At 51.0% G+C, this 24,713-nt stretch overlaps 1 protein-coding gene across 3 annotated transcripts in view; it reads left to right on the top strand.

The window, feature by feature from the left end:
- The window catches only part of LOC119099467 (acetylcholine receptor subunit alpha-like), a 135,513-nt gene that overhangs the window by 98,848 nt on the left and 11,952 nt on the right, over positions 1 to 24,713 (top strand). For 2 of the 3 annotated variants that reach the window (XR_005094376.1, XM_037222620.1), the window contains exons 4-12: positions 2,627 to 2,710; positions 7,647 to 7,691; positions 9,123 to 9,232; positions 9,999 to 10,179; positions 11,657 to 11,772; positions 12,118 to 12,286; positions 13,010 to 13,146; positions 14,820 to 14,969; positions 18,870 to 19,028. Coding sequence is in view for 2 of the 3 variants with exons in the window: in XM_037222620.1 (XP_037078515.1) it covers positions 2,627 to 2,710; positions 7,647 to 7,691; positions 9,123 to 9,232; positions 9,999 to 10,179; positions 11,657 to 11,772; positions 12,118 to 12,286; positions 13,010 to 13,146; positions 14,820 to 14,969; positions 18,870 to 19,028 (1,151 nt within the window). In the remaining variant the exon portion in view is untranslated. The remainder of the gene's footprint in view (positions 1 to 2,626; positions 2,711 to 7,646; positions 7,692 to 9,122; positions 9,233 to 9,998; positions 10,180 to 11,656; positions 11,773 to 12,117; positions 12,287 to 13,009; positions 13,147 to 14,819; positions 14,970 to 18,869; positions 19,029 to 24,713) is intronic. The other variant, XM_037222622.1, reaches the window with a different exon arrangement.

The following is a 24,713-nucleotide window of genomic DNA, read 5'->3' as shown; positions in this document are numbered from 1 at the left end:
AGCGGCGCTCCAGCAGGCTGAGACTGCCGTCTGTCCGAGAACGGATCTATTTGCGCCGCGCCATTAGCGCCGCCGGCGTGTCACCGGCCACGCGCGCCCGTCCGCTCCTGGAGTCCGGCGCCCGGGAGGCGCCCCTCGGGAGCGGCCAGGGCGGCGCCTCCCCCGGCCGGCGCCGTGTCGCCACCGCCGGCGGGCCGGCGCGCGCCTGGACGACTGATCCGGACAATCAGTCCTGCGCCGCGGCGGCAACTGCGGTCGGCCCGGCCACCACCGCGGCGGAGAAAGGCGTGAGGGTCTCACTGCAGTTACGGTCGCGGCGTGACCACAGAGAGCAGAGCCGAGGGGACGGGAGGGGCGATCAGCTGGCTTGCCCAAATGCCATTTCTTATCTGACGTTCCATTTCGATAAAACCCAATACTTGATTGTGTACAATACGATGCAATGCGTTGTTTTCCCTGAAATTTAGATTGCATTAAAGTTGGAGAAAATTCGTAGCATAACAGGACGCAAGCAAACATCCAATTTTGTGTTGCCAAGGTACATATTTTGCTGTCAACTGAAGAATAATGCAAAGGGTATAGAAACTTACCATCGCCAAGTACATCGGGTTTTGCCTTATGGTAGAGTTGTCAATAAAGTCTGAGTGTATTCACGATGCACCAAGAATGCTACATTCTACGTGACGTCACGCAGAACATTTGTCTTCCGTGTCGCAGCGAAAGCCAGATGGCGTAGGATCTGTGGAGTATGTCAGTATGAATGATTTCGAAGGCTTGTATTATTTGTCGGTTGGTTCACTGCGAACGTGGCTGTTAACTTTTTCAACTTGACCCAATGTCTGTTTGAATTTATTTGACGGTTTCGTCGGGGCTCTGTTGTATTTATACGGTTACTCGTCAATGCAGTATGTTGCACTTATTTTATATATCCTACATATAACATGCAGCAGTCAAACGAATCACGCAAGATCGGTGTTCCATGTAACATGAAACATCGCAAGCAAGCGGTCCATTTCGATTTTTTCGACAACTTCGACTACCAAGGCATGCACTATCACTACAACCAATTTATCAGTCCACCCCCAATTAACATGTAGACGATGAAGCCTTGATCCGGTTTCATCCAAACAACGCTTCCAACTGCCTGCAGTGAATTTATGTCGCTCTGGCGTCGAACAGTTGCCATCCCACAAAGTCCAACGCCTCCTGGCCGACGTTTTTAATTTCCAGACGAGCGCCGAACACCCGGCCGGCGAGGGATCTGTTCTCCATTTCATGCATGTTGCAACAGCTTGACACTCTGTCCCGGGCGTCGTCGAGCTGTGGCCCGAGCGACGGCGGGCAGACGTCGAGCTGTGGCCCGAGCGACGGCGGGCAGACGTCGAGCTGTGGCCCGAGCGACGGCGGGCAGACGTCGAGCTGTGGCCCGAGCGACGGCGGGCAGACGTCGAGCTGTGGCCCGAGCGACGGCGGGCAGACGCCGGGCTGTGGCCCGAGCGACGGCGGGCAGACGTCGAGCTGTGGCCCGAGCGACGGCGGGTAGACGCCGGGCTGTGGCCCGAGCGACGGCGGGCAGACGCCGAGCTGTGGCCCGAGCGACGGCGGGCAGACGCCGAGCTGTGGCCCGAGCGACGGCGGGCAGACGCCGGGCACAATCACGCTCGAAAAAGGAGCACCCGTGCCGATCGCAGGTCCGGTGGCTTTTGTTTTCCGTTGAGCGCGTGCCCTCGGTTTGGTGCGTTTGCTGGTGGGGCGGCGAGACATACCGGCGGGCTAGTGGTAGAGGTAAACACGCGGGTCGAAGGTAGAGGTAGACAGACAAGCTGAAGACATAGATAGTCAGACAGTTTGATCACATTGAAGGTTCAGACCCGGGGCTGCACGTGCTCGCCTGTAGTTGTCAGACCTGATGTGCTCACATTATACTGGCATGCAATCTGCCACATGCAGTCTGTCACCTACTGCCTGTCGCGTTAGCTTATCACATGTGGCCTGACCTCCACGACATGTCACATGCAGTCAAAACGACCGGTGTTAACACCAGCTCTTGGATGATAACAGCGTAATATTGTGTGTCAGACGGCGTGTATAAGTCTTATCATGGTGGGTCCCGTGCGTCACTGTGACTTCATAATTGGGCAACCACATGATAAACGCACGCACTCAGACACTGCCAAGCCAGTGCCTGTATTCTGACACTAGAAGGCTACTACATGCAGTCTGAAATTAACAGGCTCATACATCTTGTCGCCCCCAAACCAACGCGCAACCAGTCGCATGATGTCTGCCTTACGAAGGCCAACACGTGCTGCCTGTCGTCCGCTCACACGTGCTGCCTGTCGTCCGCTCACACGTGCTGCCTGTCATCCGCTCACACGTGCTGCCTGTCATCCGCTCACACGTGCTGCCTGTCATCCGCTCACACGTGCTGCCTGTCGTCCGCTCACACGTGCTGCCTGTCATCCGCTCACACGTGCTGCCTGTCATCCGCTCACACGTGCTGCCTGTCGTCCGCTCACTTGTCGGTATATATAATTTGTAATTCCATTGTATGTAACTCGTAAGTTGTCGTTCTACACGGGTGTCAAAAACTGTTGCGTCATGACAAAAGTGTGACGTCTTCCAGGCATGTTATGATCCGTTCACATGGCCGCACGGTGAACCACCTGTTCCACACGGATGCTGCGCGTCGGATGTGCGACGAAAGCAGGTGACCTCACAAATAAATCTGACGCATAAAGAATACTAGTGTCTTCGAACTGAGATTCAAGGCGGTTTGCTCATTGCAAGGATAGGCATAGGCAAAGCATTATAAGGCATACCTGAGGACCAAATGACCGTTCAAATTACCGGAATATTCAGGTCTGCAAGAAATTGCAGCCGATAACCCACCTCTAATCATCTAAAAATATGTCGACAAATAAGTTATGTCTTTGCCATGCAATTGATGAACCATAATGCTTTGGGTTCTCCCTGCCTTCAAAAACGTTGCGCTTGATCAAGCTGAATTGGACGGGAGAAGAAGACACATCCTGTGTGAAGCAGCGACTGCCGTCGAAAAGCATGACGCGTCCGGCAACATCATGACGCGGGCAAATACGCCTCGAACGCGCCTCCGACGCGGGCCGTGTCCTGTACCTACGTGAAGTCGTCCGACGCTCACACTCAAACGTCCGTGTAAACAGACCATAAGGCAGAACAGCGGAAGCCAGCTAAACAGAGCTGAATCCCTAATGCCACACGGAATGTGCTGTTTGGCGCCGTGCCAAAATCAATGGAAACAAGTCACTATGGCGGCACATCTCCGTGTGGGCTGGTGGGACCCGTCATTAGGAGACACACTTATGCAGCGAATATTTATGAGCTCATGTGTTCTCATGCTACATCTGTGGGTTACGAACGGTCCTTGAGTAGCCGCCATGTCCGAACAGCTGTTATAAATAACTGCTGAAAGCGTCATTTGTGACATTGTTCGCAATAACGTGTGTTAGGAATCGGAACGCGATTGGTCTTATTACCTAACGTCACATGGTTGGGTTCTTGATATCGGTATAATACATCCGGAGGCAGTTTTGAGAAAGGCACAGGACTAACTGTTCTTCGTTAGTCCAGGTCATTAGAATGCGTAAGGTCCACTCGCAATGCGAGCGAAGCAAGTCCGGCAGATGAGAGTTCAAATTGATTCCTTGTGTTTTTGACACCCTGTGCGATAAAGCTGGTTACACAGTTGGCCTGAACCTTTGAACCACGTACTTCGTTAAGGCCCTCACGTATTTATGCACGTGTCTTCCTACTTTTCCAACTGTCCGTCGCTGTTCAGTCTGTCAAAAGCGGTGGCCGGGCGGCTGTGCGTCGGTTGCAGTGGCAGCGCTCATGACAAAGGCGCCAACGTGCATTGATAGCGATGTTGACTCTGTCATGTCTATGCTTTTCACGTGTTGCCATATATGTGTTTATGCCGTAATAACTGCTGCATCAATAACAGAGCTGCCTTAATACGACTAGTTCGAGGCCCTTGTAAGCTAATGTTCTGTTTGATCCTCTCCTTGGCGTCTATTTGTATTGCGATCAGAACTTTTTTAATCGACCGAGGACTCTGTTCAATTGTTGTCAGTCCGAATACAAACCGGCATTGAAATTCGACAGAACATAAAACTGTTCTCGGATGGGACCAGCAGTAGCATCGAAATGTTCCAATGAAGGCTTAAAATATTCACGCAGACGAATAAACTCGAATAACGATGTGAGCACCGTGCAATCATAACAAAGCGTCGTTGATGATCGAAATGGGAAAACGGATTCGAAGCACGCACATCGTTTCTCAACATTTCAGAGACCCGTCACAGAACCACCGCGCGGACATTGCATATGACCAAGGATCAAGGCGCTGCCCAAAATGGTTGGTGCACTCCCCCCCCCCCCCCCTGAAGAGTTAGGGGCCAGAGAGGTGGTCCAAGATCACCCACCAGATACCAGAAGGACACGTGCATTTATATTGTATGCTTATGTTTCTGAAGAAGCCGAACTTGACCAATTATGAAAGTCTGTTATGCGAGGTTTCTTGAAGCGTGAGATCTCTGGATGGCGAAGAAGCTTGTGGTCGGGATCCTGTGTACACAAGAGCGGGTTCAATCCGAAAAGATTAGCAAAGTTAGGCCGGGAAGCAAGACGGCGGGGCCGTGAGATTGTGGGACTCCCTGAAGTAAGACGGCGGGGCCGTGAGGTTGTAGGACTCCCTGACAAATGGCCCCCTTGACGAAATACCGCTTGTCTGCCTCCCCACGACTATGACTACGGTCAGTGGCTTCAAAGTATGACGGAGTTTACGCTGAGACAGGCACAACTCGCTGGTTTTATTTGAGATAGCTGAGATGCCAACCAAGGCTATTTTTTACCGACCTGGATGTGTCTGATGCTATTGTTGTGGTGTTTCGGTGCAGACGGTAAAGATGACCGGCCATTGTACTTCCCTTCCCCCCTTGACGTAGGTTAGAATGGGAATTTGTGTGTCACGAGTTTTCATCACCAAAAGTGATCATGCCCTTAGCACGGCACAACAGTATGGTGCGAACGGAAGCCACCATTGATGCAACGCTGGTCTTCCTTTCGCGCTGCATCTTTTTGATGCATCTACCGTGATTTATCCTCAGATCACATCCAGAGAGAAGCTGCAAAGCCCTCTTCAGTTTTGCAGCGCGAGCTGCTGCTCCACCGGACCGCTATTACCATGCCATTTCGATTCCAACTGAGCTAAGTCGGCCCTCTATTGCGCTCCACGCTGCAAAAGCTCACCAGACGCCGCTAAACAAGCTCATCGCTCCCGGCGCCGGCTCTCCACCTCTCACGGGGCTCCGAAGAACTTGATTGTGTGGCGAAACCGACAGGCCGAACGACACGGTCCTCCCGCGGCGACCATTTTGTGGCCGCCACACGTCGGATGGAATCGCCACACTGGCCGTGCTGTTGCAGGACGCGCTGCACAGTGCACAGGAACTATACTGGACGACGTTCTGCACAGTACGCGGGAACTATACTGCAGGACGTGCTGCAAGTACGCAGGAGCTATGGATACTCAGTCCTAAATGCATCACTGTTTTTACTCATTGGCACCGCGTATCACATCGCGCGTGATGTGGGCATGTTACGACGCGTTGAGAGCCGCTGAATGTTCGTGCACATGCGTCGGGACAAATGCCGCCATTGCAAACCCGTCGACTGCTCAGAAGCAGTCACGTTTAAACTAAACGTTTCAGAAAATCGCGGGAATGCCAGTCATTGTCGTTAGCATACCTTCACATACTGAGAAAGCCATTTGCATATGGAAAGCTACTTTCGTTTATTCGGCAACTTGACCTAGATAGCAAACTGCACGCGACACGTGCACGTCATCGCTGTCCACATGTATCGCGTTCTGAGCGGCTGCCCCAAAACGGCCATGGCATCGTCCACGAAAGCGTGTCGCGTCGCCTGATACTGACCGCCCGACCTGCCATCCGCTACTGGACGCCACCTGGGTGTTCCTTCCGGCGGGGTCGCGAAGACGGCAGCCGTCGAGACCGCCGCAGCTGATCGCCACTGCTGCCGGCCGGCCGCCGGCTGGACCCGTCTTTGCACATCGTCGCCCCGCCGGTGCAGTCTTGAAAGCCGTCGGCGTCGGCCGCGACGCGCGCCGTACGCGCCACGCGGCGCGCGTCGGCGAGCTGTCTCGCCTCATTAGCGGCCGGGTGGCGGGGTGGCGGTGACGGCGCGCTGTCCAGGCCTGGCCCGACGGATGGCTCACCCTCGCCGCCTGACCGATTGTGACATCCTCTTGGCAGCGCTAGCCGGCCGACGCGCTCGGGCGGCAGCGACCGCGGTGTATGTCCTAGCTCGCGCCGTCGGCGACCCGGGCACAACTGCTGACGTCTGCTGCTGGACATGATGCGTGGAGCTGCGGGATGGATGTGTCACGGGGCTACGGTGTGGTGCACCTCTCTCCGTCCTCTGATCTCTCTCTCTCTCTCTCCTCTCTCTCTCTCTCTCTCCTCTCTCTCTCTCTCTCTCTCTCTCTCTCTCTCTCTCTCTCTCTCTCTCTCTCTCTCTCTCTCTCTCTCTCTCTCTCTCTCTCTCTCTCTCTCTCTCTCTCTCTCTCTCTCTCTCTCTCTCTCTCTCTCTCTCCTCTCTCTCTCTCTCTCTCTCTCTCATCTCTCTCTCTCTCTCGTCTCTCCTCTCTCTCCTCTCTCTCCTCTCTCTCTCTCTCTCTCTCTCTCTCTCTCCTCCTCTCTCTCTCTCTCTCTCTCTCTCTCTCTCTCTCGCTTTCTCCTTCTTGCGCCCTCCCTTCCCCTTTTCTCTCAATCTCTCTCTCGCCCTCTCCACCTTTGTCTCTCTCACACTTTCCCCCTCTCCTCGCGAATTACGATCTCTGTTCCTCCGCACTATGCATTTCTCTCTTTTTTTAATTTCACGATAATCCTTCATTTCCACATCATTCTTTCGGTCACGCACCACGTAAAAGCGACTCTCTGATCCTCGTCGCCGGGTAAAAACTTTGGCCGTGGCGGTCGCCGCTCGGCTCGAGGCGAAACTTGGCCTCCCGATGATCCAGTGGCCAACAGCGCACGCTGCGAGGCCGGCGCACGGCTCCGGCGCGAGCTGGCCGCCGCGTTTTTGACCGTCATCCGCCGCCATTCGTCTCAATCGCGTCACTATTGATCGGGGCCTGGTTAAGCCGGATTCGCGTCCGCGGACTGCCGAACACTGGGTCACGCGGCGAGCCGGCGGACGCTGTCTAAACACGCGCTTTTCTCGGGGCGTCCGCACCGGCTCAACTCCTGCTGCCATCGCATGAGACCGCTCGTGCCATCGGAAAAGAAAGCTCTGTCGACGATCGACGCGATTGATTTAAAAGGCACTCTGAGCACCTACGTCGAGGCAGAATGCTGATTGGTGCCGCTTAGGGGGTGGCTGAAGACTTTGGACAATGTATCTATGCGAGGCGTGTTTTAAGCTTTGTTGTGCCTTTTCTATGCATTTAAAATAGCTAGCAGATTTTCAAATCTAAAGCATTCCAAAGCTTGATCAGAACAGGCCCGTAATGCATGAATCGCCGACAAAATGCAATTGCACCCAAATTCTGTTGTCTGAGGCTTCTCGTCCTTCTATTTCAGAATCTGAAGAACCAGATCATGACGACGAACCTGTGGGTAGAACAGGTAAGTGGGCAGATTGTTTGGCTATTATTTGGGTGCAGTAGCTCTGAGTCTGGTACCAGTGTCAGCACAGTACCGGCGCAACAAGGCAAAGCAACAAAGCAACCTTACGCCTTCAGGATGTGGTTTCGCCAATAAACTGACGTTGATGTGGCTGCAGTAGAATTTCTACGTGATCCCTGCCTGCCCACCAAACTTTTTACATTCCTGGCACATCCTCTCTGTGGTGGGTTTTGCCCGGCGGGGAGCTTGGTAACACAGCCCAAGCTTTCGGCGATGTCATCAGCTACTCGGGGTCTTACTATAAAATCGGACGAGGCTTATCATTTGTGACAAAGCAGGTCGCTGTGTTATGCTCCGGGTGTCCTCAGTGTGGCACCCTGTGTTCGCTCCAGCCTCTCAAGCCTGCAACTAATTTAATCCTCATGTGTCAGAAGAGCTCAAACTAAAACAAAGCCAGCTCAGCTATGGCCCCTTCATCTCGCCGCGAAACGTAAATGGACCCAACAGAGTAAGTGAAAGCTGCCTCGAGCTTTTCAAACGTCAACAGTCATTGAAACATGGCCGACGGAAGTCCAAAATGTTCTGCCTCATCAGTAGCTATTTTCCCGTCCTCCACCTCGCTGCCTTCGGCGGGGACGTCTTCTGCGCCCCGCAGTATCTGGCAGACAAGGCAAGGCCAGCAAGCGAGACTGACAGCATTGCAGCCTGCAGGCTGCGTAGCGATGTCGGTGCACCGCGAGCGCCGCCGTCCTCTGCCTGATCATCACCAATGGAGCTGTCCCATTGCGAACCCAGCTGCCGTTGCGAGCTGAGCACGGTCAAAACATCAGCCAATGGTGGAAAGTGACAAAGCCTGCGCTACGGACGAAATCACTCCCATCAAACATCTTTGCCTGTGATAAATATTTCTGTAAAACGGAAACTGTGCACGCTGTTGTTGGACCTGCTGCTCACTGGCCGCTCCAAACATACTGGACGCGCGCTCATAGCTGTATTTGCTGACCCGACAGCCGTGCAGGTCGGATAGGGCGCCGCCCCAGCCGCCCCAGGGTCACGGCATGGCGGCACCGTCGCCGTCCCAGGGGCACGATCACGCGGCTGGCGCGCCGGAAAGGCCGGCGCCCCACGGGTCCCCGAGTGGTCACCGTTCGAAGTATGAATTAACAGCTCTTGGAAGCCGCGGACACTTGTTTACGCGCCAAAAACTACCACTGCGCCACCACTACCACAACAGCCTGTCGACGCGATGTGCCCCGTATATCTACCGAATGTTCTACAAGAGGGGACGCGTATTTCCTCGTCACTAACCGACTGCTAGTCTTCGGACATCGCTGTTGCTGGATACTTCGGCGCATTGTCGCGATCTGCCCAGATAATAAACCTCGCTTTTACGGACTGGCCTAATGCATGGTCCAATTCGCTGTCGCTCAGCACTGGGAGGACTACAAGCTGAAGTGGGAGCCGAAGGAGTATGGTGGCGTGACCATGCTGCACGTGCCATCCGATCACATCTGGAGGCCCGATATCGTGCTCTACAACAAGTAAGTTGACTGTACAGCAAAGTTCGTGCTGCGGGTGTCGTCGAAAACACAATTATTGATAAAATTAAATGAAAATAGCAAGCCTTTAACTGAAATTTGATTACAAATAAAACTAAGCTGACGCCACACCACCCAACACTTGTTTGGGCAGGTGAGGGCGGAGGGAACGAGGTAGACGACGAGGACGTCCCTTGTGGGTTCTTCCTTTGGTTTAGTTAGATATCGGAGAGCCCGGGACCCCCCCCCCCCCCCGCCTCTTCAACATGGGCGGACAGACATGTCGAGCCTGTCAAGTCAAAGAGAGTTCCAGCCGTGGCAGAAAGATACCATGAAACGTTCTGTTTATTTTGGACAAGCTGCAAAATTTATCACATGGTGTGGTGACCGCTGTCCCTAGACACTATCGCTTACACAGATCTCCTAGTCTATGACTCAATGGAATCAGCTGTTGTCATGTACGGTGTTGGGGTTAATTATTCTGAAAGATCATAAACGGCGTGAATACAATATCAAGTTTTATTAATGGCAAGTTATAAACTACGTCTACGACGCAAGTTTTTGGGATGGAACAAGTTTTGGGTATTTTGTTGAGTCTTTTTAATGACTTCCATAACAACTCACGGAAATCTTTAACAACCCGAGAACACCGCCCTGCCTGAGTTGCCTCCTTGATTTCACTTTGAGGCGGAAAGTCGCTTAACTGTTCTACATTCTACCAGCCCTCTCAGTTCACGCAGCGCGAGCCTACCACTCCCTTACCCCGCAGTGCGGACGGCAACTTCGAGGTGACACTGGCGACGAAGGCGACGCTCTACTATGACGGCAAAGTGGAGTGGAAGCCGCCGGCCATCTACAAGTCCTCCTGCGAGATCGACGTCGAATACTTCCCCTTCGACGAGCAGACGTGCGTCATGAAGTTCGGCAGCTGGACGTACGACGGGAAGCAGGTGAGGTGGTCCGCGAGGAGCCCCCCCCCCCTCCGTCCGTCTTTATGCAGCGTCGGCGCTGGGGACAAGATCACAGCGCAAGACGAGCCCGACTGCAGCTAATGCCCGCTCGCCGAATTCATCCATTATTCACGGGCGCCACGACCCGTGTCGTCGTTCCGACTGGGGGGGGGGGGGGGGGGGGGTCGTCACGGGCTGCGGGTCACGTGACAGACGGAACGCCGCGTTCCGACTGGGCACCTCCACTCCGGAGATATCGCGCCGCGGGCGTCGTCGCCGCGGGCGCCCGCGGTCCCCGGATATTCGGGAGAGGCTACTGGTTTAATTCTGAGGGTCTGACGCACGAGAGGGTGTCAGTAGGGAAGATGTAATGGCGCCCCGAGCTGTGGACTTTGTGATGGAGTAGCCGGACGCTCGAAAAAGAGCTGTGGGATCTTATTCGGCCATGACCGCTTGGAGAGCCGAGGTTAGGTTTGAAAGTTCCAGTTCTGTGAAAATACGGTGCTGAAGAAAGTCACTTTACGTCTGTTTGTTTCTCCTGAGTCAACACTAATCCATGAGCCCATCCGATTCAGGTTGAAATGCAGTTAGCTCGCGGTTTTAGGGTTAACAAACAGGCAATATAAACGCGTGATCTATAGATCGTATAAATAATGCAAGGAGTATACGATGTCAGGTTATTAACCACCTGTCCATGCAGTTGTTGCGTTCATTTCAGTCGAGATCTTTTCGCCAAACTTCGTGACGCCAGCAAATTAACAGACTACTTGGTTTTTCATGCATTATTCAACTGGGAGCACTTTTGGGTGGAACTACAGTTGCATAATTAAATACCGTCCACTGTCGTGTCATACACGGCTAGAATTTATATTTTAGAAAAAAACACTCAAATGTTTGTGCCACAGGCTGTTCTCATGAGCTTAGCTTCACTTGGATAATAGTCTGCTGTTATCTTTGTCACTGAAGCAATGCAAAGCACGAAACATTTTAGAACTTGGGGTGTTCCCGTTGTGTACATAGCTTGTTTGCAGTTGGTGCGATTATAACTGCGCGTTTGAGCTATTTAATAATACACTCACAAACGGGGCGAGGTATTAGAAGCGTGTTGAAACAACATGCTTTGATGCAGCTGGATACACAATTTGTAAGGAGTTTGTGATAACCAGTCGCCTCGGGTGACCAGAGCCGTCACCTGGCGTGCCCCCTGCTGCCTGTTTGCAGTGCTGTTGACAAAGTGAGGTCAACGTGGGGTCATACCAACTCCGTGCGCTTTCCGAAATGGTCGGTTGGGCCGTTGCTCCGCTGATCAGTAAGCGTGACCGACAGCCAAGGTTCGGTCAATGACAGATGACCTGGTCCTCTGATGACCCTCCCAGGTGTCCAAACCACCACGAGTTCTGACGTGGCACAACATTGTAATTCATCCCTCGAACCATGTCTGACATGGCAAACCGCATGGGCTTTGCTATTATTGCAGGTGGACCTTCGACACGTGGAGGAGACCCCTCCAGATCCAAAAGTGAAGATCGGAGTTGACCTATCTGACTTCTACCTCTCCGTAGAGTGGGATATACTAGATGTGCCAGCAATACGGTAAGTGAGTTATCATCTATGTCTGTTCGACATGTTCACATTCATTCTACCAGTTCTGATGTACAAGCTGATCATTCTCGGCAAATGCCGATGAATACTGACTCCGTGCATTGTCTCATCACTTTAGCGGTCAGTTAGCTACGTCGGTGCCTCGGAAGATGTGTCTAATACAAATGTCGGCCTAGTGTGCGTCATACTAGCATGATGGCATCAATGGAATGTCCGAAAAGCAGTTGGCCAAACCAACATTTCACGTAGAAAATAGGTGGACAGTTTGTAAATTGTGACTGCACGAGTTGCGCCGCAGTTGCAGCACAGTCATTGTCAATTCTGCTTTTGTTGCAGACACGAAAAGTTTTATACGTGCTGTAACGAGCCCTACTTGGACATCACGTTCAACATCACCATGCGGAGGAAGACGCTGTTCTACACAGTCAACCTCATCATCCCCTGTATGGGCATCTCCTTCTTGACGGTGCTGGTTTTCTACCTCCCGTCGGATAGTGGAGAGAAGGTGTGTTTGTTGACCCGCGCGAGTTTGGTTTTTAGTTCGTTCACGTATCCTCGCCCTTATCGCGGGTTTCAGTTTAAAGCGCCGCCATAGTGCTGGACCGCACGAAACACTCGGTCACGGAACGGATGCTGGGCGATGTTCAGATTACCGTGGGTCCAGCAAAATTCACCACATTTGTTTTTGTCCATAAGGCTTTCATTTAAAGGTGAAATTATAAATGCATACATCAGATCACAGCTTGATGTGTGCAAACGATAGGATTGAAAGAAAGGCAAGTTGGATGTAATTGCACAAGCATGATGGTTGGGCTTTTATAAGTGCCTCGTGTAGGAGGCTGAATTATGTAATATCAAAAAGGCATGTATTAATGTTAAATGCAACCATAGAATAGATGAGATTATATTCTTAAGCTTTGTAATCCCTTGTGTGGTACTTTGGTGTGGTACTTTTTTGGCGCTCGGCATAATGGACAAAAAGCTACACCACGATAATCACATATACACACATACATACGCGCACGTACGTACGCACGCACGCACGCGCGCACGCACGCACGCACACACGCACGCACGCACGCACGCATGCACGCACACACACGCACGCTCGCACGCACGCACGCACGCACGCACGCACGCACGCAAACCATCCCGTTATGGTAACCATGTACATGAACTCTTTGCGTGCCCGCGTGCTCCTGATCGCCCCATCCCTGTTTGTCGCCAGGTCAGCTTGTCCATCAGCATCTTGCTGTCGCTCACTGTGTTCTTCCTTCTGCTCGCCGAGATCATCCCACCGACTTCGCTGGTGGTGCCCCTGCTCGGCAAGTTCGTCCTCTTCACGATGATACTTGACACGTTGAGGTACATACCACGCTCGTATTGATCAAGCCATGTTTCGCACGGTAGTGGGTATGCTATGTCGATTTCACGCGGGCACCGGTTGCGTCAAAGTCGGCAGGAATTTGATGATGAACACGTAACAGTTCTAAATTACGTAAGCTGCCGAGCGCGGAGAAAAAAACAAGAGAATGCTATTCCTGGAGAAATATTAATCCTGGGGGAAGAGCAAGAGAATGGAGATAGAAATAGGTTGATATTTCGACACATGCCTTGATCGAAACAATAGCAGAAGTCGTCTTCCGGACTTTTGCTGTTGTTTCGATAGAGGCATGCTGTCGAGAAGTCAATCAATTCATACCTCCATTTTCCTGTCTTTTTTTCTCCCGGGAATAAGGCTATTACTACTGTCTTATCTATGTTGCAGTTCTTGTTCAGTTGACGGCGAATATACGTGGACTATGCGTGGACTAGTGGAAGCTTGGTGATGAAGTAATTAATTGCGATTGAGACATGATACTGAACGTGTCGGTAACGGCCAAGTTATGATGTTCTTTGCCATGAACTGCGGATTGAGGTTATGTGTGTACAGTTCACACTGGCACTGGATGCCTTTATATAGCTGCATCATCTCGTTCCGTACTTGATGTCCAAAAACTGGATCGATAAGACGTTTTGTGACCTGATTTAGCCAGTCATGGACTTCCCTCTTCCATCGCTGCATTGTTGGCCAGTGCACGAGTCCCAGGCGCGAGATGAAAATGAAACAACGCCTCCCGATTTCTCGAAAAGGCATCTATCACCAGAAATACGTCATTAATATTTATGCACTTGATCCCGTTATTTAAGTTGACTCGCGGCGGGTAAAATGGATGTATATTCTGAAAACATTGGCTGAGTGTCAGCCGCTCACACTGCTCGTGGCCTACGCACCATAATCTTGAACGTCTTATGCTCCGAGCGGAATACGGCTCGTAACGTCCTATGTGCAAAACCACGACGTCGTGCTTTAACGTCACAGCTTTGCGTCACAGAGTTCATCCTCTCATCACCACGGCGCCGTGGGCGTAACGTTTAGCTGACCATTCAGAGCAAAGTTCATTGTATCATAACAAGTAGAAAAGGGTGGCATCGTATTCTCAACTTCATATTCATGAATTGGTCTCAGTTGAACTGAAAAATAGTAACATGATCTAGTTCGCTCATGTGCTTGTAAACAGAATTTACAGTCCAGCCTATGTATTCAGGTCAGTCCAATAGACCTTATGGAGTCAGCTCTCATCCCGCTGTTTGCTTTCGAGTCCAATATTCACAGTTGGACCAAAGACGTTGCTTCCAGAAAATCAGTCCAGGCATTTGCGCAGACCGCGACAGTCAAGTTGTAACTTTAATTTGCAGACATTTGGCCCATGCCATTTTGAAGCAAACTAAGCCAGACTTCAGGCTTATACATGACCTGAATGCTGCAAGATGGGGTAGATGAAAAATCAGGATGACAAAGCCGGTCTAGCTTCAGGGATAAACGATGCGTCCGGCCAGAGCTGCTAAACCAGGGATAAACGACGCGTCCGGCCAGAGCTGCTAAATCCTGTCCGGACGGTCCGCCGACCTCTGTTATGACTCCGCTTGCACGTCGTTTTGATCACGGCCGTGATTACACCGCTCTAACCAGCGGCCCTCTTGCCGCCATGTTTCAGCATATGCGTGACGGTGGTAGTGCTCAACATTCACTTCCGGTCGCCGCAGACCCACTCGATGGCGCCGTGGGTGCGGCGGGTGTTCATCCATATCCTGCCCCGGTTGCTGGTGATGCGTCGCCCCCAGTACAGCACCTACGACCGGCACAGGTCGGTGTGACCGCGCACAGCTGCTGGCACCATCTGACGCAGGTCACGAGCAGTCACCAACGGCCGGCACAGGTCGGTGAGAGGTGGCACAGGTGCTGGCACTGCCTGACGCAGGTCATGAGCCGTCCTCACCGGCCGGCACAGGTCGGTGAGACAGGGCGCAGCTGCTGGCACCAACTGACGCTGGTCATGAGTCGTCACCAACGGCCGGCACAGGTCGGTGACAGGCGACACGGGTGCTGGCACTACCTAACGCAGGTCTTGGGCGTTCTTCGCCGACTGCTACTGCATGATATATTTTTAAACCCGTTGAAATTTTTGTGAAAATCGCGATAAGTTCTTCATGATTCAGTGGTGTTGTAATGTGTATGTTAATGTTGTTAACACATGTATTGTGTTAGAAACGGACGGGTGGGGGCGGGGCAATCACAAGAGGTCTTTCTGCAATCCCACGAATGCTTTACTTACAACCAATAGTTTGGAGCTCTCTAAAACACTTTGTGTGAATGAATGGTGTGCGAGCTCTTCAGACTTCTTCACTCAACAACTAGCATTTGTGTACAAAACTTCGCAGCATTTGAAAGGTTAAAAATGTGTAGTATTCGTGCGGGAAAGCAGCCATAGCAACGAAACATTTCACTTGCATAAGCGAAGGATTCGTAATCGCGCAAGACCTGGTCTTTTGTACCTTGGAGTCTAAGTCCATTAATTGCAAAGGTGCTTGGCATACTTCGGGGGCTATCTGGCTGCCCGCGCTTACGGGTAAAGATAGCTGGCCCTCTGACTTAGGCGGCTAAGTCGGTGGTGCTTATTCACTGATATCTTGATGGGAATCTGGTCTGAAAATAAGATGTCATGTTTTGAAGATCAGCCAATTCCCAACATCCAGCGGGAAGAGAGCATTCCTTTTATATATAGAATGGCTAAGAGTGTTTCACCAACATGTTTCATTTCCTTCCCACCTCATCCCACAAAATGTCGGGTTAAACATATAATGTATGAACATTATGAAAGTTCCAATAGCGTAATGGGATCCTTCACTCCGACCACGTCGCCGGCATGCTTTTTATAAAGACTTCTCAAGTGCAAAAATTAGGTCAACCGGAAGAAAACAGCATTGGCGTTCAGTGCAGTCGGTGATGTGTTGTTCCACGTCGCCTGGGCTCGATGCGCAGGCTTTGCCTGACGGGGGTAATGTGCAAAGGTCACCTGGCAGGCGTCCAAGGGCAACAAGCGTGCGGCCGGCCGGTTGGATGCCCTTCCTTCGGTGGGGGTCAATTTCACCCCCTGAGATCTTACAAACTCAGAGAGCTAGAGTCACCAAATTCACGGGGTGTGTTGGCCTGTACGTGAACTAACTGGGGTCAAAGCCCGAGGTTTCTAGGCCATGACCTTTGGGTCAAATAAGATCAAACAAGATCAAAATTGCACGTTGGTGTTCAAAGTGCCCGCGGAACGTAGATATGTGTTTTAAGAGATAGTTCACATTTATTTAGGATGATTGACCTTGTATGACCTCTCAGAGGTCATGGAGACCAAAAAAATACAAAACTGCTTTACGTTTTGCATCTGAATAAGCGACAAAGATTATGCTAGGCAGTATGCTCCTAAAAACATAAGGTTGATTTGCGTTATTTTAGTTGTTGCGCCAGCATGGTTCAACACGCCCTCGGAGGTCGCTTTAATCCCTGAAGTTTTTCCAGAATGAATCCAGAAATTTCCGAATTCTGAATTCCAAATTTTGCATAGATGTGGCAATGTAATTGCGGATCGTTTGGTGCCAAAAAATTAGATGTACCTTGTTGAGTCGCTGACCTACCGTAAGCCAAAGTCAGGACATGCATTCAGCGGAGTCAGTTCAAGGGAATCGTTCAATCTGATACGAAAACGGAGTGTTAGACGAAACCATGCATCTCTGGAAAAGTTTCTAAAGCAACACAACAATTGAACTAACAAATGTAATTGACCTAGGGTCAGGCATGAATGTCAGGTCGAAATCAAAGTCAGGCCTGTTTTTTATTCAAGAACATGCTGTATGAGGTAGTTGTTTCTGGTGCTTATCTTGAATTGATTGAGAACAGGGACCGAAATAAACATCTTCTGTTGGCTTCTTTAAGGTCATAATGGACATTGACCTAAAATGGCCTAGGTAAGTATTACATATTTTGGAACATGTTGCCTAGCGTGATTCTTGACGTTTATCCTATTCAAGTGCAAAATCAAAGCAGTTTTGTATGCTTTTAGTCACCATGACCTTTGAAAGGTTAAACAAGGTCACTGGCGTTCAAGGAGAAACAGTGGCCTTTTGCTTAGAACAGGCATCTAGTCGGAAGGTCGTTGTGTGAGAAGGGCTGCAGCACTTTAGATACCAGTCTGAAGTTTGACTTTGTTTGACCTTACTCGACCCGCAGGTCAGGACCAAGGAACCTCAAATTTCGACGCAAGTGAGGTTACACGCGGAACAACACACGTTGTCGGTGTGGTGTCTCTGGCTATGTTAGTTCGTGAGATCTTAGGGTGGGTGTAAATTTACCCCCCATCCGAATGAAAGGTATTCAACCGGCCACTCAGGCTCGTGTTTTAAACAAAGCTCCGGCTCTCCTCTAGACTCCTCGTTCGTCAAAAAAAGAAGCATTTCCGCCATTCAAACGCGATATGCGACGAGCATCTAGCCACAAAGTCCCCGCCAACTTGCGGCCTGTGTGTGTGTGTGTGTGTGTGTGTGTGTGTGTGTGTGTGTGTGTGTGTGTGTGTGTGTGTGTGTGTGTGTGTGTGTGTGTGTGTGTGTGTGTGTGTGTGTGTGTGTGTGTGTGTGTGTGTGTGTGTGTGTGTGTGTGTGTGTGTGTGTGTGCGTGCGTGCGTGCGTGCGTGCGTGCGTGCGTGCGTGCGTGCGTGCGTGCGTGCGTGCGTGTGTGTGTGTGTGTGTGTGTGTGTGTGTGTGTGTGTGTGTGTGTGTGTGTGTGTGTGTGTGTGTGTGTGTGTGTGTGGTGTGTGTGTGTGTGTGTGTGTGTGTGTGTGTGTGTGTGTGTGTGTGTGTGTGTGTGTGTGTGTGTGTGTGTGCATGATCATGTGATGCACACTTTAACTTTCCAGCCTGAAGCATAAAACGTTTAGATTTCAGTTTCGCTCACAACTTCATTATAATTTAAAGTGCTACATAAATTGCAATATCAAAGGCATTTCGTTTTGGTCGCTATGGTTTCAGATTAGTAGTTAATTCAGCCCATGTATTGTGTTCAGCAAACTGTTGATTGCTTGGGTTTTCAAAAGACGTCACTGCAGCATGGATTGCCGTCGTGCTGAAGATCGCTGGCCCTTTCCATATGACTAGAGTGTAACTGCTAGAGTTCCTCTGACCGTGTCTTACTTTACAAGAGCGCTGAACTGAACCTGTCACGCCTGAAGTTCCTCTCACCCTGTAATGTGTCACCAGAGTACTGATCCGTACCTGTAACGGCTGGAGTTTTTTTCAGACCCTGTCCCGTGACAACAGAGTGCTGATCCCTACCTGTAACTGCTAAAGTTTCTCAGACCCTGTCCCGTGTCACCAGAATTCTGATCCCTGCCTGTAACGGCTGGATATTTTCAGACCCTGTCCCGTGTCACCGAGAGTAATGATCCGTACCTGTAATTGCTGGAGTTTTTCAGGCCCTGTCCCGTGTCGCCAGGGTGCGGATCCGTACCTGTAATGGCTAGTGTTTCTCAGACCCTGTCCCGTATAACTAGAGCACTGATCTGTATCTGTAACGGCTGGAGTTTCGCAGAACCTGTCCTGTATAAACAGAGCACTCATCCGTACCTGTAACGGCTGGAGTTTTGCAGACCCTGTCCCGTATAACTAGAGCACTGATCCGTACCTGTAACGGCTGGAGTTTCTCAGACCCTGTCCCGTGTCGCCAGAGTGCTGATCCGTACCTGTAACGGCCTGGAGGTGCGAGAGGCGGCTTCTCAGCTGTACAAGGACACCCACGCCGGCACCACTGGCTTCCACAGTGAGCCGTTCAAGGATCACGGCCTCTGCTACCCGCCGTCTTCCACCGTCAGTGACCTCACGCCCAGGTCAGTCAGGTCATGGGTCCCGTTTATGGCGGAAGAAAGCTGCCCCGCCAGAACCGGTATCGGGCGCACCCCAGTTTGTGGTATGTCACGCTCCGATATAAGGAGATGAAGTCTCACGTGAGCTACCGCAGACACAACCAGGGGAAATACTTCATCTCCTAAGAGACTGATGAAGTTAGACCCAGGTCAGCAATAACCCAAATCTCCATTTTTTATATAAGAGCTCAATTTTTCAATAAGGATCGTTTTGTCGGTGCTGTAGTAATTGCACGGGAGACCAGGTCAGCGAGTGGTACAACACTAATGGCAGTGAATGACCCCACACCAAGGTCAGTGCGCGATGTGAGCCGGTGGGTGGTAAGTGGCCCGTGGTGCCGACCCAAGTTCCGGACACCGCCGGACTCAGGAACGCCTCGCGTCTTCCCTGCCTCCGCCGACCCAGATCAAAGCCGGCCACGCCGACTTTAATGAAAAACCTCAGCCGGAGCTGATCGACCCGGTCTGAACACGGCCCTGCCAGATTACGCCGAACGGGCGGCCATCAGGGCACAATCGTCTGTCGTTACATGCCGCGACTAACGAGCGGACGCGCCGCGTCGACGCCGGTGCCCGGACCTGGCAGCCCGGTACCAGCCTCTCCGCGCGGCGCGGCGCGCCTCGCGATGCAAATCAAGCACCGGACGGCGGCGTTTCATCGGCGCGGGCCCGGCGGCCGCCAGTTAGACGTCGGGTCGAGCGGCGCTTTGTCCGTCACCGGCCATACGTATTCAGTCGGCGGCCGCCGGCACAAAGGCCGACAATGCAGCGGCGCCTGCCGCCTGGCCGCTGGCTAATCGTCCCGCCGTCGGGTATTCAGCGCGACATCGAGCGCGACCCGGCGACCCGGGAGGTTGCCAGGTCCCTGGGGCGACCCGGGAGGAGGTCTGGTCCCTGGGGAAGGCTCGAGAGACTGCTAGGCCCGGGAAGGCTCGGGAGACTGCCGGGTCCGCAGGGTGGCTTGGGAGGAGGTCTGGTCCCTGGGGAAGGCTGGAGAGGTTTCCAGGTCACTTGAACTGTCCGGAAAGTGTCTGGGTCCATGGGAAAGACTCGAGAGGCTGCCAGGTTCCTTGGACGGCCCGGGGTGGCTGGGTCCCTGGAATTGGCCCGTGAGGAGGCCTGGTCCTTGGTAGAGGCATTGGGGAGGCCTGGTCCTTGAGGAGCTTGGAAGGAGGCCTGCCCCCCGGGGAAGGATCAGGAGGTTTCCGGGCAACTGGTACCGTGGCACCGCCCAGGTGGTGGCTGGGACCCTGGAAACAACCAGGGACGTTGTCCTGGTCCCTTGGGACGGCCTTGGAAGTCCATAAACGGCCCGGGAGAAGGCCAAGTCCATGGGATGGCCCAGGAGAAGGCTAGGTCCCTGGGACGTTGTGGGAGATGACCCAGCCCCTGGGTACAGTTCCAAGAGATGCCAGTTCCTTGAGTGCTTCAGGGAGGTGGCCTTGTCTCTGGGACGGTCCGAGAGGTAGACTGTGTCCCTGAGGACCGCCTGGGAGGAAGCCGGGCCCCTGTGTGCGACAGGGATGTGGTCGGGGTGCTGAGATAGGTAGAGCACTAAGAACAAGCCTCCTATCTCCGAGTTTAATAGCGTTGGGGTAGGACAAGCCGCCAAACTCCGGTTTAGGTGGGGTTAGAGCGGTGGCAACGTTGTGCTGGAATTAGTCTTCCGAGCCATAACTGCACGAGCATCAGGGTAGATGCCCATTGTTCTGTTTTTGTATCGGCTGGTTTTCGAGTTCCAATAGCAGCAACGTGCCGAGTTCCCGTGATGAGGTGGGTACGGCTTGGGTCGGGATTAGACATGTTAGCTTTGTGCAGTTGGAGGAAGTTGTTGTTTCCGACTTGACAGGCATGACGTTTAATGAAGTTATGGGGTAATGAAGCTAATTAAGTTAATAGTTAAAGGCAAGTTGTTAAAGTTCGTGCACGGTGGTAGCCAGCAGAAGGGCTTTGCCTGGTGGTGAGTGTAAGAAGGAATAGGCGGGTGGAGAAGGCAAGTGGGATCCGGGCGGGTGGGACTCACTCGGATCCGGATCCGGAGACCCGAAGCTCCGGGCGGGTGGAACTTAATGGAAGTCATACCGGAAGCGTACACTGTTGTATACACAGATCTCCTTGAGTGAGCACAAGCTCTTGATTTATAAAGTAATGATTCTCACAGGGGTATGTTGACCTTTTTTCGTGCAACAAATTAGCTGGAGCTCCGTGTGGCGGAGGTCAATCTGACGTCTAAACATTACCAAATATACGGGCCGATTACGTTATCCTGGTGCTCCACATGGCTGTCAGGGCGTAAACTTGCCTTAGACGTACATTAATTCCACATATTTGGAACGCATTAGGACAGGTCTGAAGTGGAGTAAAACATGCTTTGCAAGGCCATGTATTTTTTTGTTGTTGGTAGAACCAAGCGGCAAACAGCAGCTTTGAATCAAGCACACACGATTAATAATATGCCTATGTACATGAGCCGTTTCTGTGTCAACGGGGGATCTAGGAGTATGCCGTTACGGGAGAAGTCTCACCTTCCGTTCGAATGTTCAGTGCACGCCACTTAATTGTTTAATGATGGCTAAAAGCGGTTGCCAAATTATGCAGTAAAAATGCGCCGTTCAGTACAGACAGATCGCCGCCCAGACCTAAAGGCGTGGTGTTTGGGTCTAAAAAAGGAGACCGTGGGTGTGCTGAAAGCTAGAACCCTCCGCCCTAAAGAGGCTCTAAACCTGGAAATACGTCCCTAAAGAATGATACAGCGCCCTCAACGCGTTAAAAACGCCACGTTGGCTTGAAAATGTCCCCTTCAGAGTTCAGAGGGTGTTTCCAGTAAACCCATATAAGTTATATATAACACGTATCAGTACTTATGTTTAATGATATCTTGTGTGTATGTATGTGATGGGTATGTATATTCGCAGATTTTTTTGTAGAAAGTGCTCTTTTTTCCTTGACAAGCCACAAAACATGAGTTCAGCGGCGCAGCGTAGAAAAGGCGTCATACTTGTAGAAAAGGCTGGCTCGTCTTGAAGTGTTTGGGAGTGCAAGACGTGTCATTTCCCTTGGCAATCAGTTTGCAAGATAAGTCTCTGGGATACCATGTCTATATCTTATTAATGGCTTGAACCAAAGGTTAAAATTAAAACAAAATTAATGTTTGGTGTCAGTGTGGGCTATTCATCATATTACATTAGGGTGGTACCAATGATTCCTGAATTGCTTTAAGCGACCCGGTGGGATGTTTTTGTAATAGTTATAAATGCAACCGCTGCTAGCATCATTGGTTTTGTGGTGCTGTTTGAATTTAATGTCTCCTGAAAATGAAGGTTAAAGTTTTAGAGCCCTTTGTGGCGCCCATAGTATGTTATGTTTGTTGAAAACGTGATGGTGATTGAGCTGGTCTAGCAAAACACAACGGCCACTTATCACGGGCATTTACTCCAGTGGATATCGGTTGATAATGGATTAATCATAATGGCATGCCCAATTCAGCTATGAATGCAAAACATCGACCATGCATGCATTATTTCAGCGCTAAGGGCTAATGTATCAATGTTAAAACCGTACTCATCGCCGTCATTACTGATGAGTTAATGCTACCTTGGTTTAGAAAAAGAATAAACCCAAAATAGCCTCACTTTGGGAGAAAGTACTGGGTAAGCGACAACCAGACCGTCAGTTAGAGATAACCGTCATAGCCTCGATATTTATCTTTACAAGATGCAATCCATTCGTCGGAAAACTCTTAAATGGTAAGTTCAGCGTGAAAGCTCCTACACCTGTTGCCTTAGCCGACTTTCAACCACGGCTGTTTCTATCATAGCTACTACATAAACCGCTAATGCTCTAATCTGGACCAATGAAAGACCCTTTAGCAATAATGGTAAAGTGCAAAAGAGGGGAACTTCAACGCCATGGACTCATTTTACTCTAAATACAGCCTTAGGTTTACAGCTCCAGCGTGGTATTTTAAAGCTTTAGCTTTCTGCGAATTGGTAAAAGTAGCTGATGCGGAGCCTTGCAGCTTTAAAAAAGCTAACATAAAACATTTTATTGCAGAGCCGGCTGCTGGGAGCTACGCTTAACATGTATGGGTAAACCAGCATGAGCTACGAACATTTGGTCGAAATCTATGACAACAGGAAGTGGAGTTAGTTTACACAGCAAGCGTTGGAAAAAACAAGAAGATTTGTAGTGATGTGTTCGGAAAAATTACTTTTGAAATGATTTGTTTCCCCTTTCGTCAATGTCTAGTTGCACTAGTGCCCTATACCTATCCGCTCCAACATGGACGTCGGCCTTTTCCAGTTGCTTTGCTATACTTGAGTACCGCAAAGCAGTTGCGGCGATCAGCCAACCTTACGGATGGCAATACGTCTCCATGGCATAGCATTCCCTGGGATGCGTTTTCCGTTCTGGGGCCGACCTCAAAGGTTATGACGGTTGAGACAACTTAAGATACCGCAGATTGAGTGGAGCGAAATCCGCGTTGACAATCCAAAGCTCCCTTCCGCTCCGAAAGTATAAATATTACGCGCAAATGTTACAGTGGTAGGAATCTAGGCGCCTCATGATGTGATTATGAAAAGGACCGCTGGCCACATGCGTCATAAGCTGTTCACATGACCTTTCACGTGCGTAGAACGCATTAACATAACTCTAGGCTATGTAATAGAGGCCTTGCCGGTAGATTTAACACGCGCCCGGGTGGCAGGCTAGATACACTTCGTTCGGGGGGGGGGGGTCAAGTTGACCCCACTGAGATCTCGAGAACTAAGATAGCTAGAGACACCAAATTAAGAGGGCGTTTTGACCTGTACGTGAACTCACTTAGGTGAAAGTTTGAGCTTGCTAGGTCATGACCTTTAGGAAAATAAGTTCAGACTAGGTCAAATTCCAGGTTGGTCTCCAAAGTGCCCCAGAACCGAGGCAACCGTTTCTTAGCAAAAGGTCAAAAGCCCATTTGAGGTCAGTGACCTTGTTTTACCTTTTGAATGCCATGGTGACCAAAATCATACAAGACTGCTCTGAGTTTTGCATTTTTGCATTTGAATAAGCGACAAAGATTACGCTAGGCAGTATGTTCCTAAAACAAAATGTCGACCCGGGTCATCTTAGATCAGTGACCTTTTTTGACCTCTAGAAGTCAACGGAAGATGTACAATGCGGCTCCTGCTGTCAATAAATTCGCAGTGAGCACCACAAGCTATCCCATACAGCAAGCCCTAGAGCAATAAATCAGGTTTGTTGTGACCATGGTCTGACCTTCATACCTGACCTTAGGTCAACGTAATTTGCCCATATAATATTTGTGGTGCCTACGAAAGCATCTCAGAGATGTATGGCTTCGTCAAACACTCCGTTGTTGTATCAGGTTGGACGATTCCCTAGAAACTGGCTTCGTTGAAAACGTGACATGACTTTGACCTGCTATAGGTCAGCGACCGGACAAGGTACATCCAAATTTGTGATGTCAAACGATCCGCTATTCAATCGCCCACAGTTCTGCAAGATTTGGCACGGCTACGCTGCGCCGTCCGAAAACCATTCTGGAAAAACCTTTGGGGTCAATTTAACCCCCACCCGAGCGCGTGTTAATTCGTCCTACCCACCTGCTTTGTTCTGGAAAATTTAAACAGCAAATTAGTCAACTGT

Source organism: Pollicipes pollicipes, unplaced genomic scaffold, assembly GCF_011947565.3.
Source record: "Pollicipes pollicipes isolate AB1234 unplaced genomic scaffold, Ppol_2.1 Scaffold_4740;HRSCAF=5597_pilon_pilon_pilon, whole genome shotgun sequence".
In the NCBI taxonomy this organism is placed as follows: domain Eukaryota; kingdom Metazoa; phylum Arthropoda; class Thecostraca; order Pollicipedomorpha; family Pollicipedidae; genus Pollicipes; species Pollicipes pollicipes.
The sequence above is the reverse complement of the archived record's forward strand: the minus strand, read 5'-3'. Positions and strand labels throughout refer to the sequence as shown.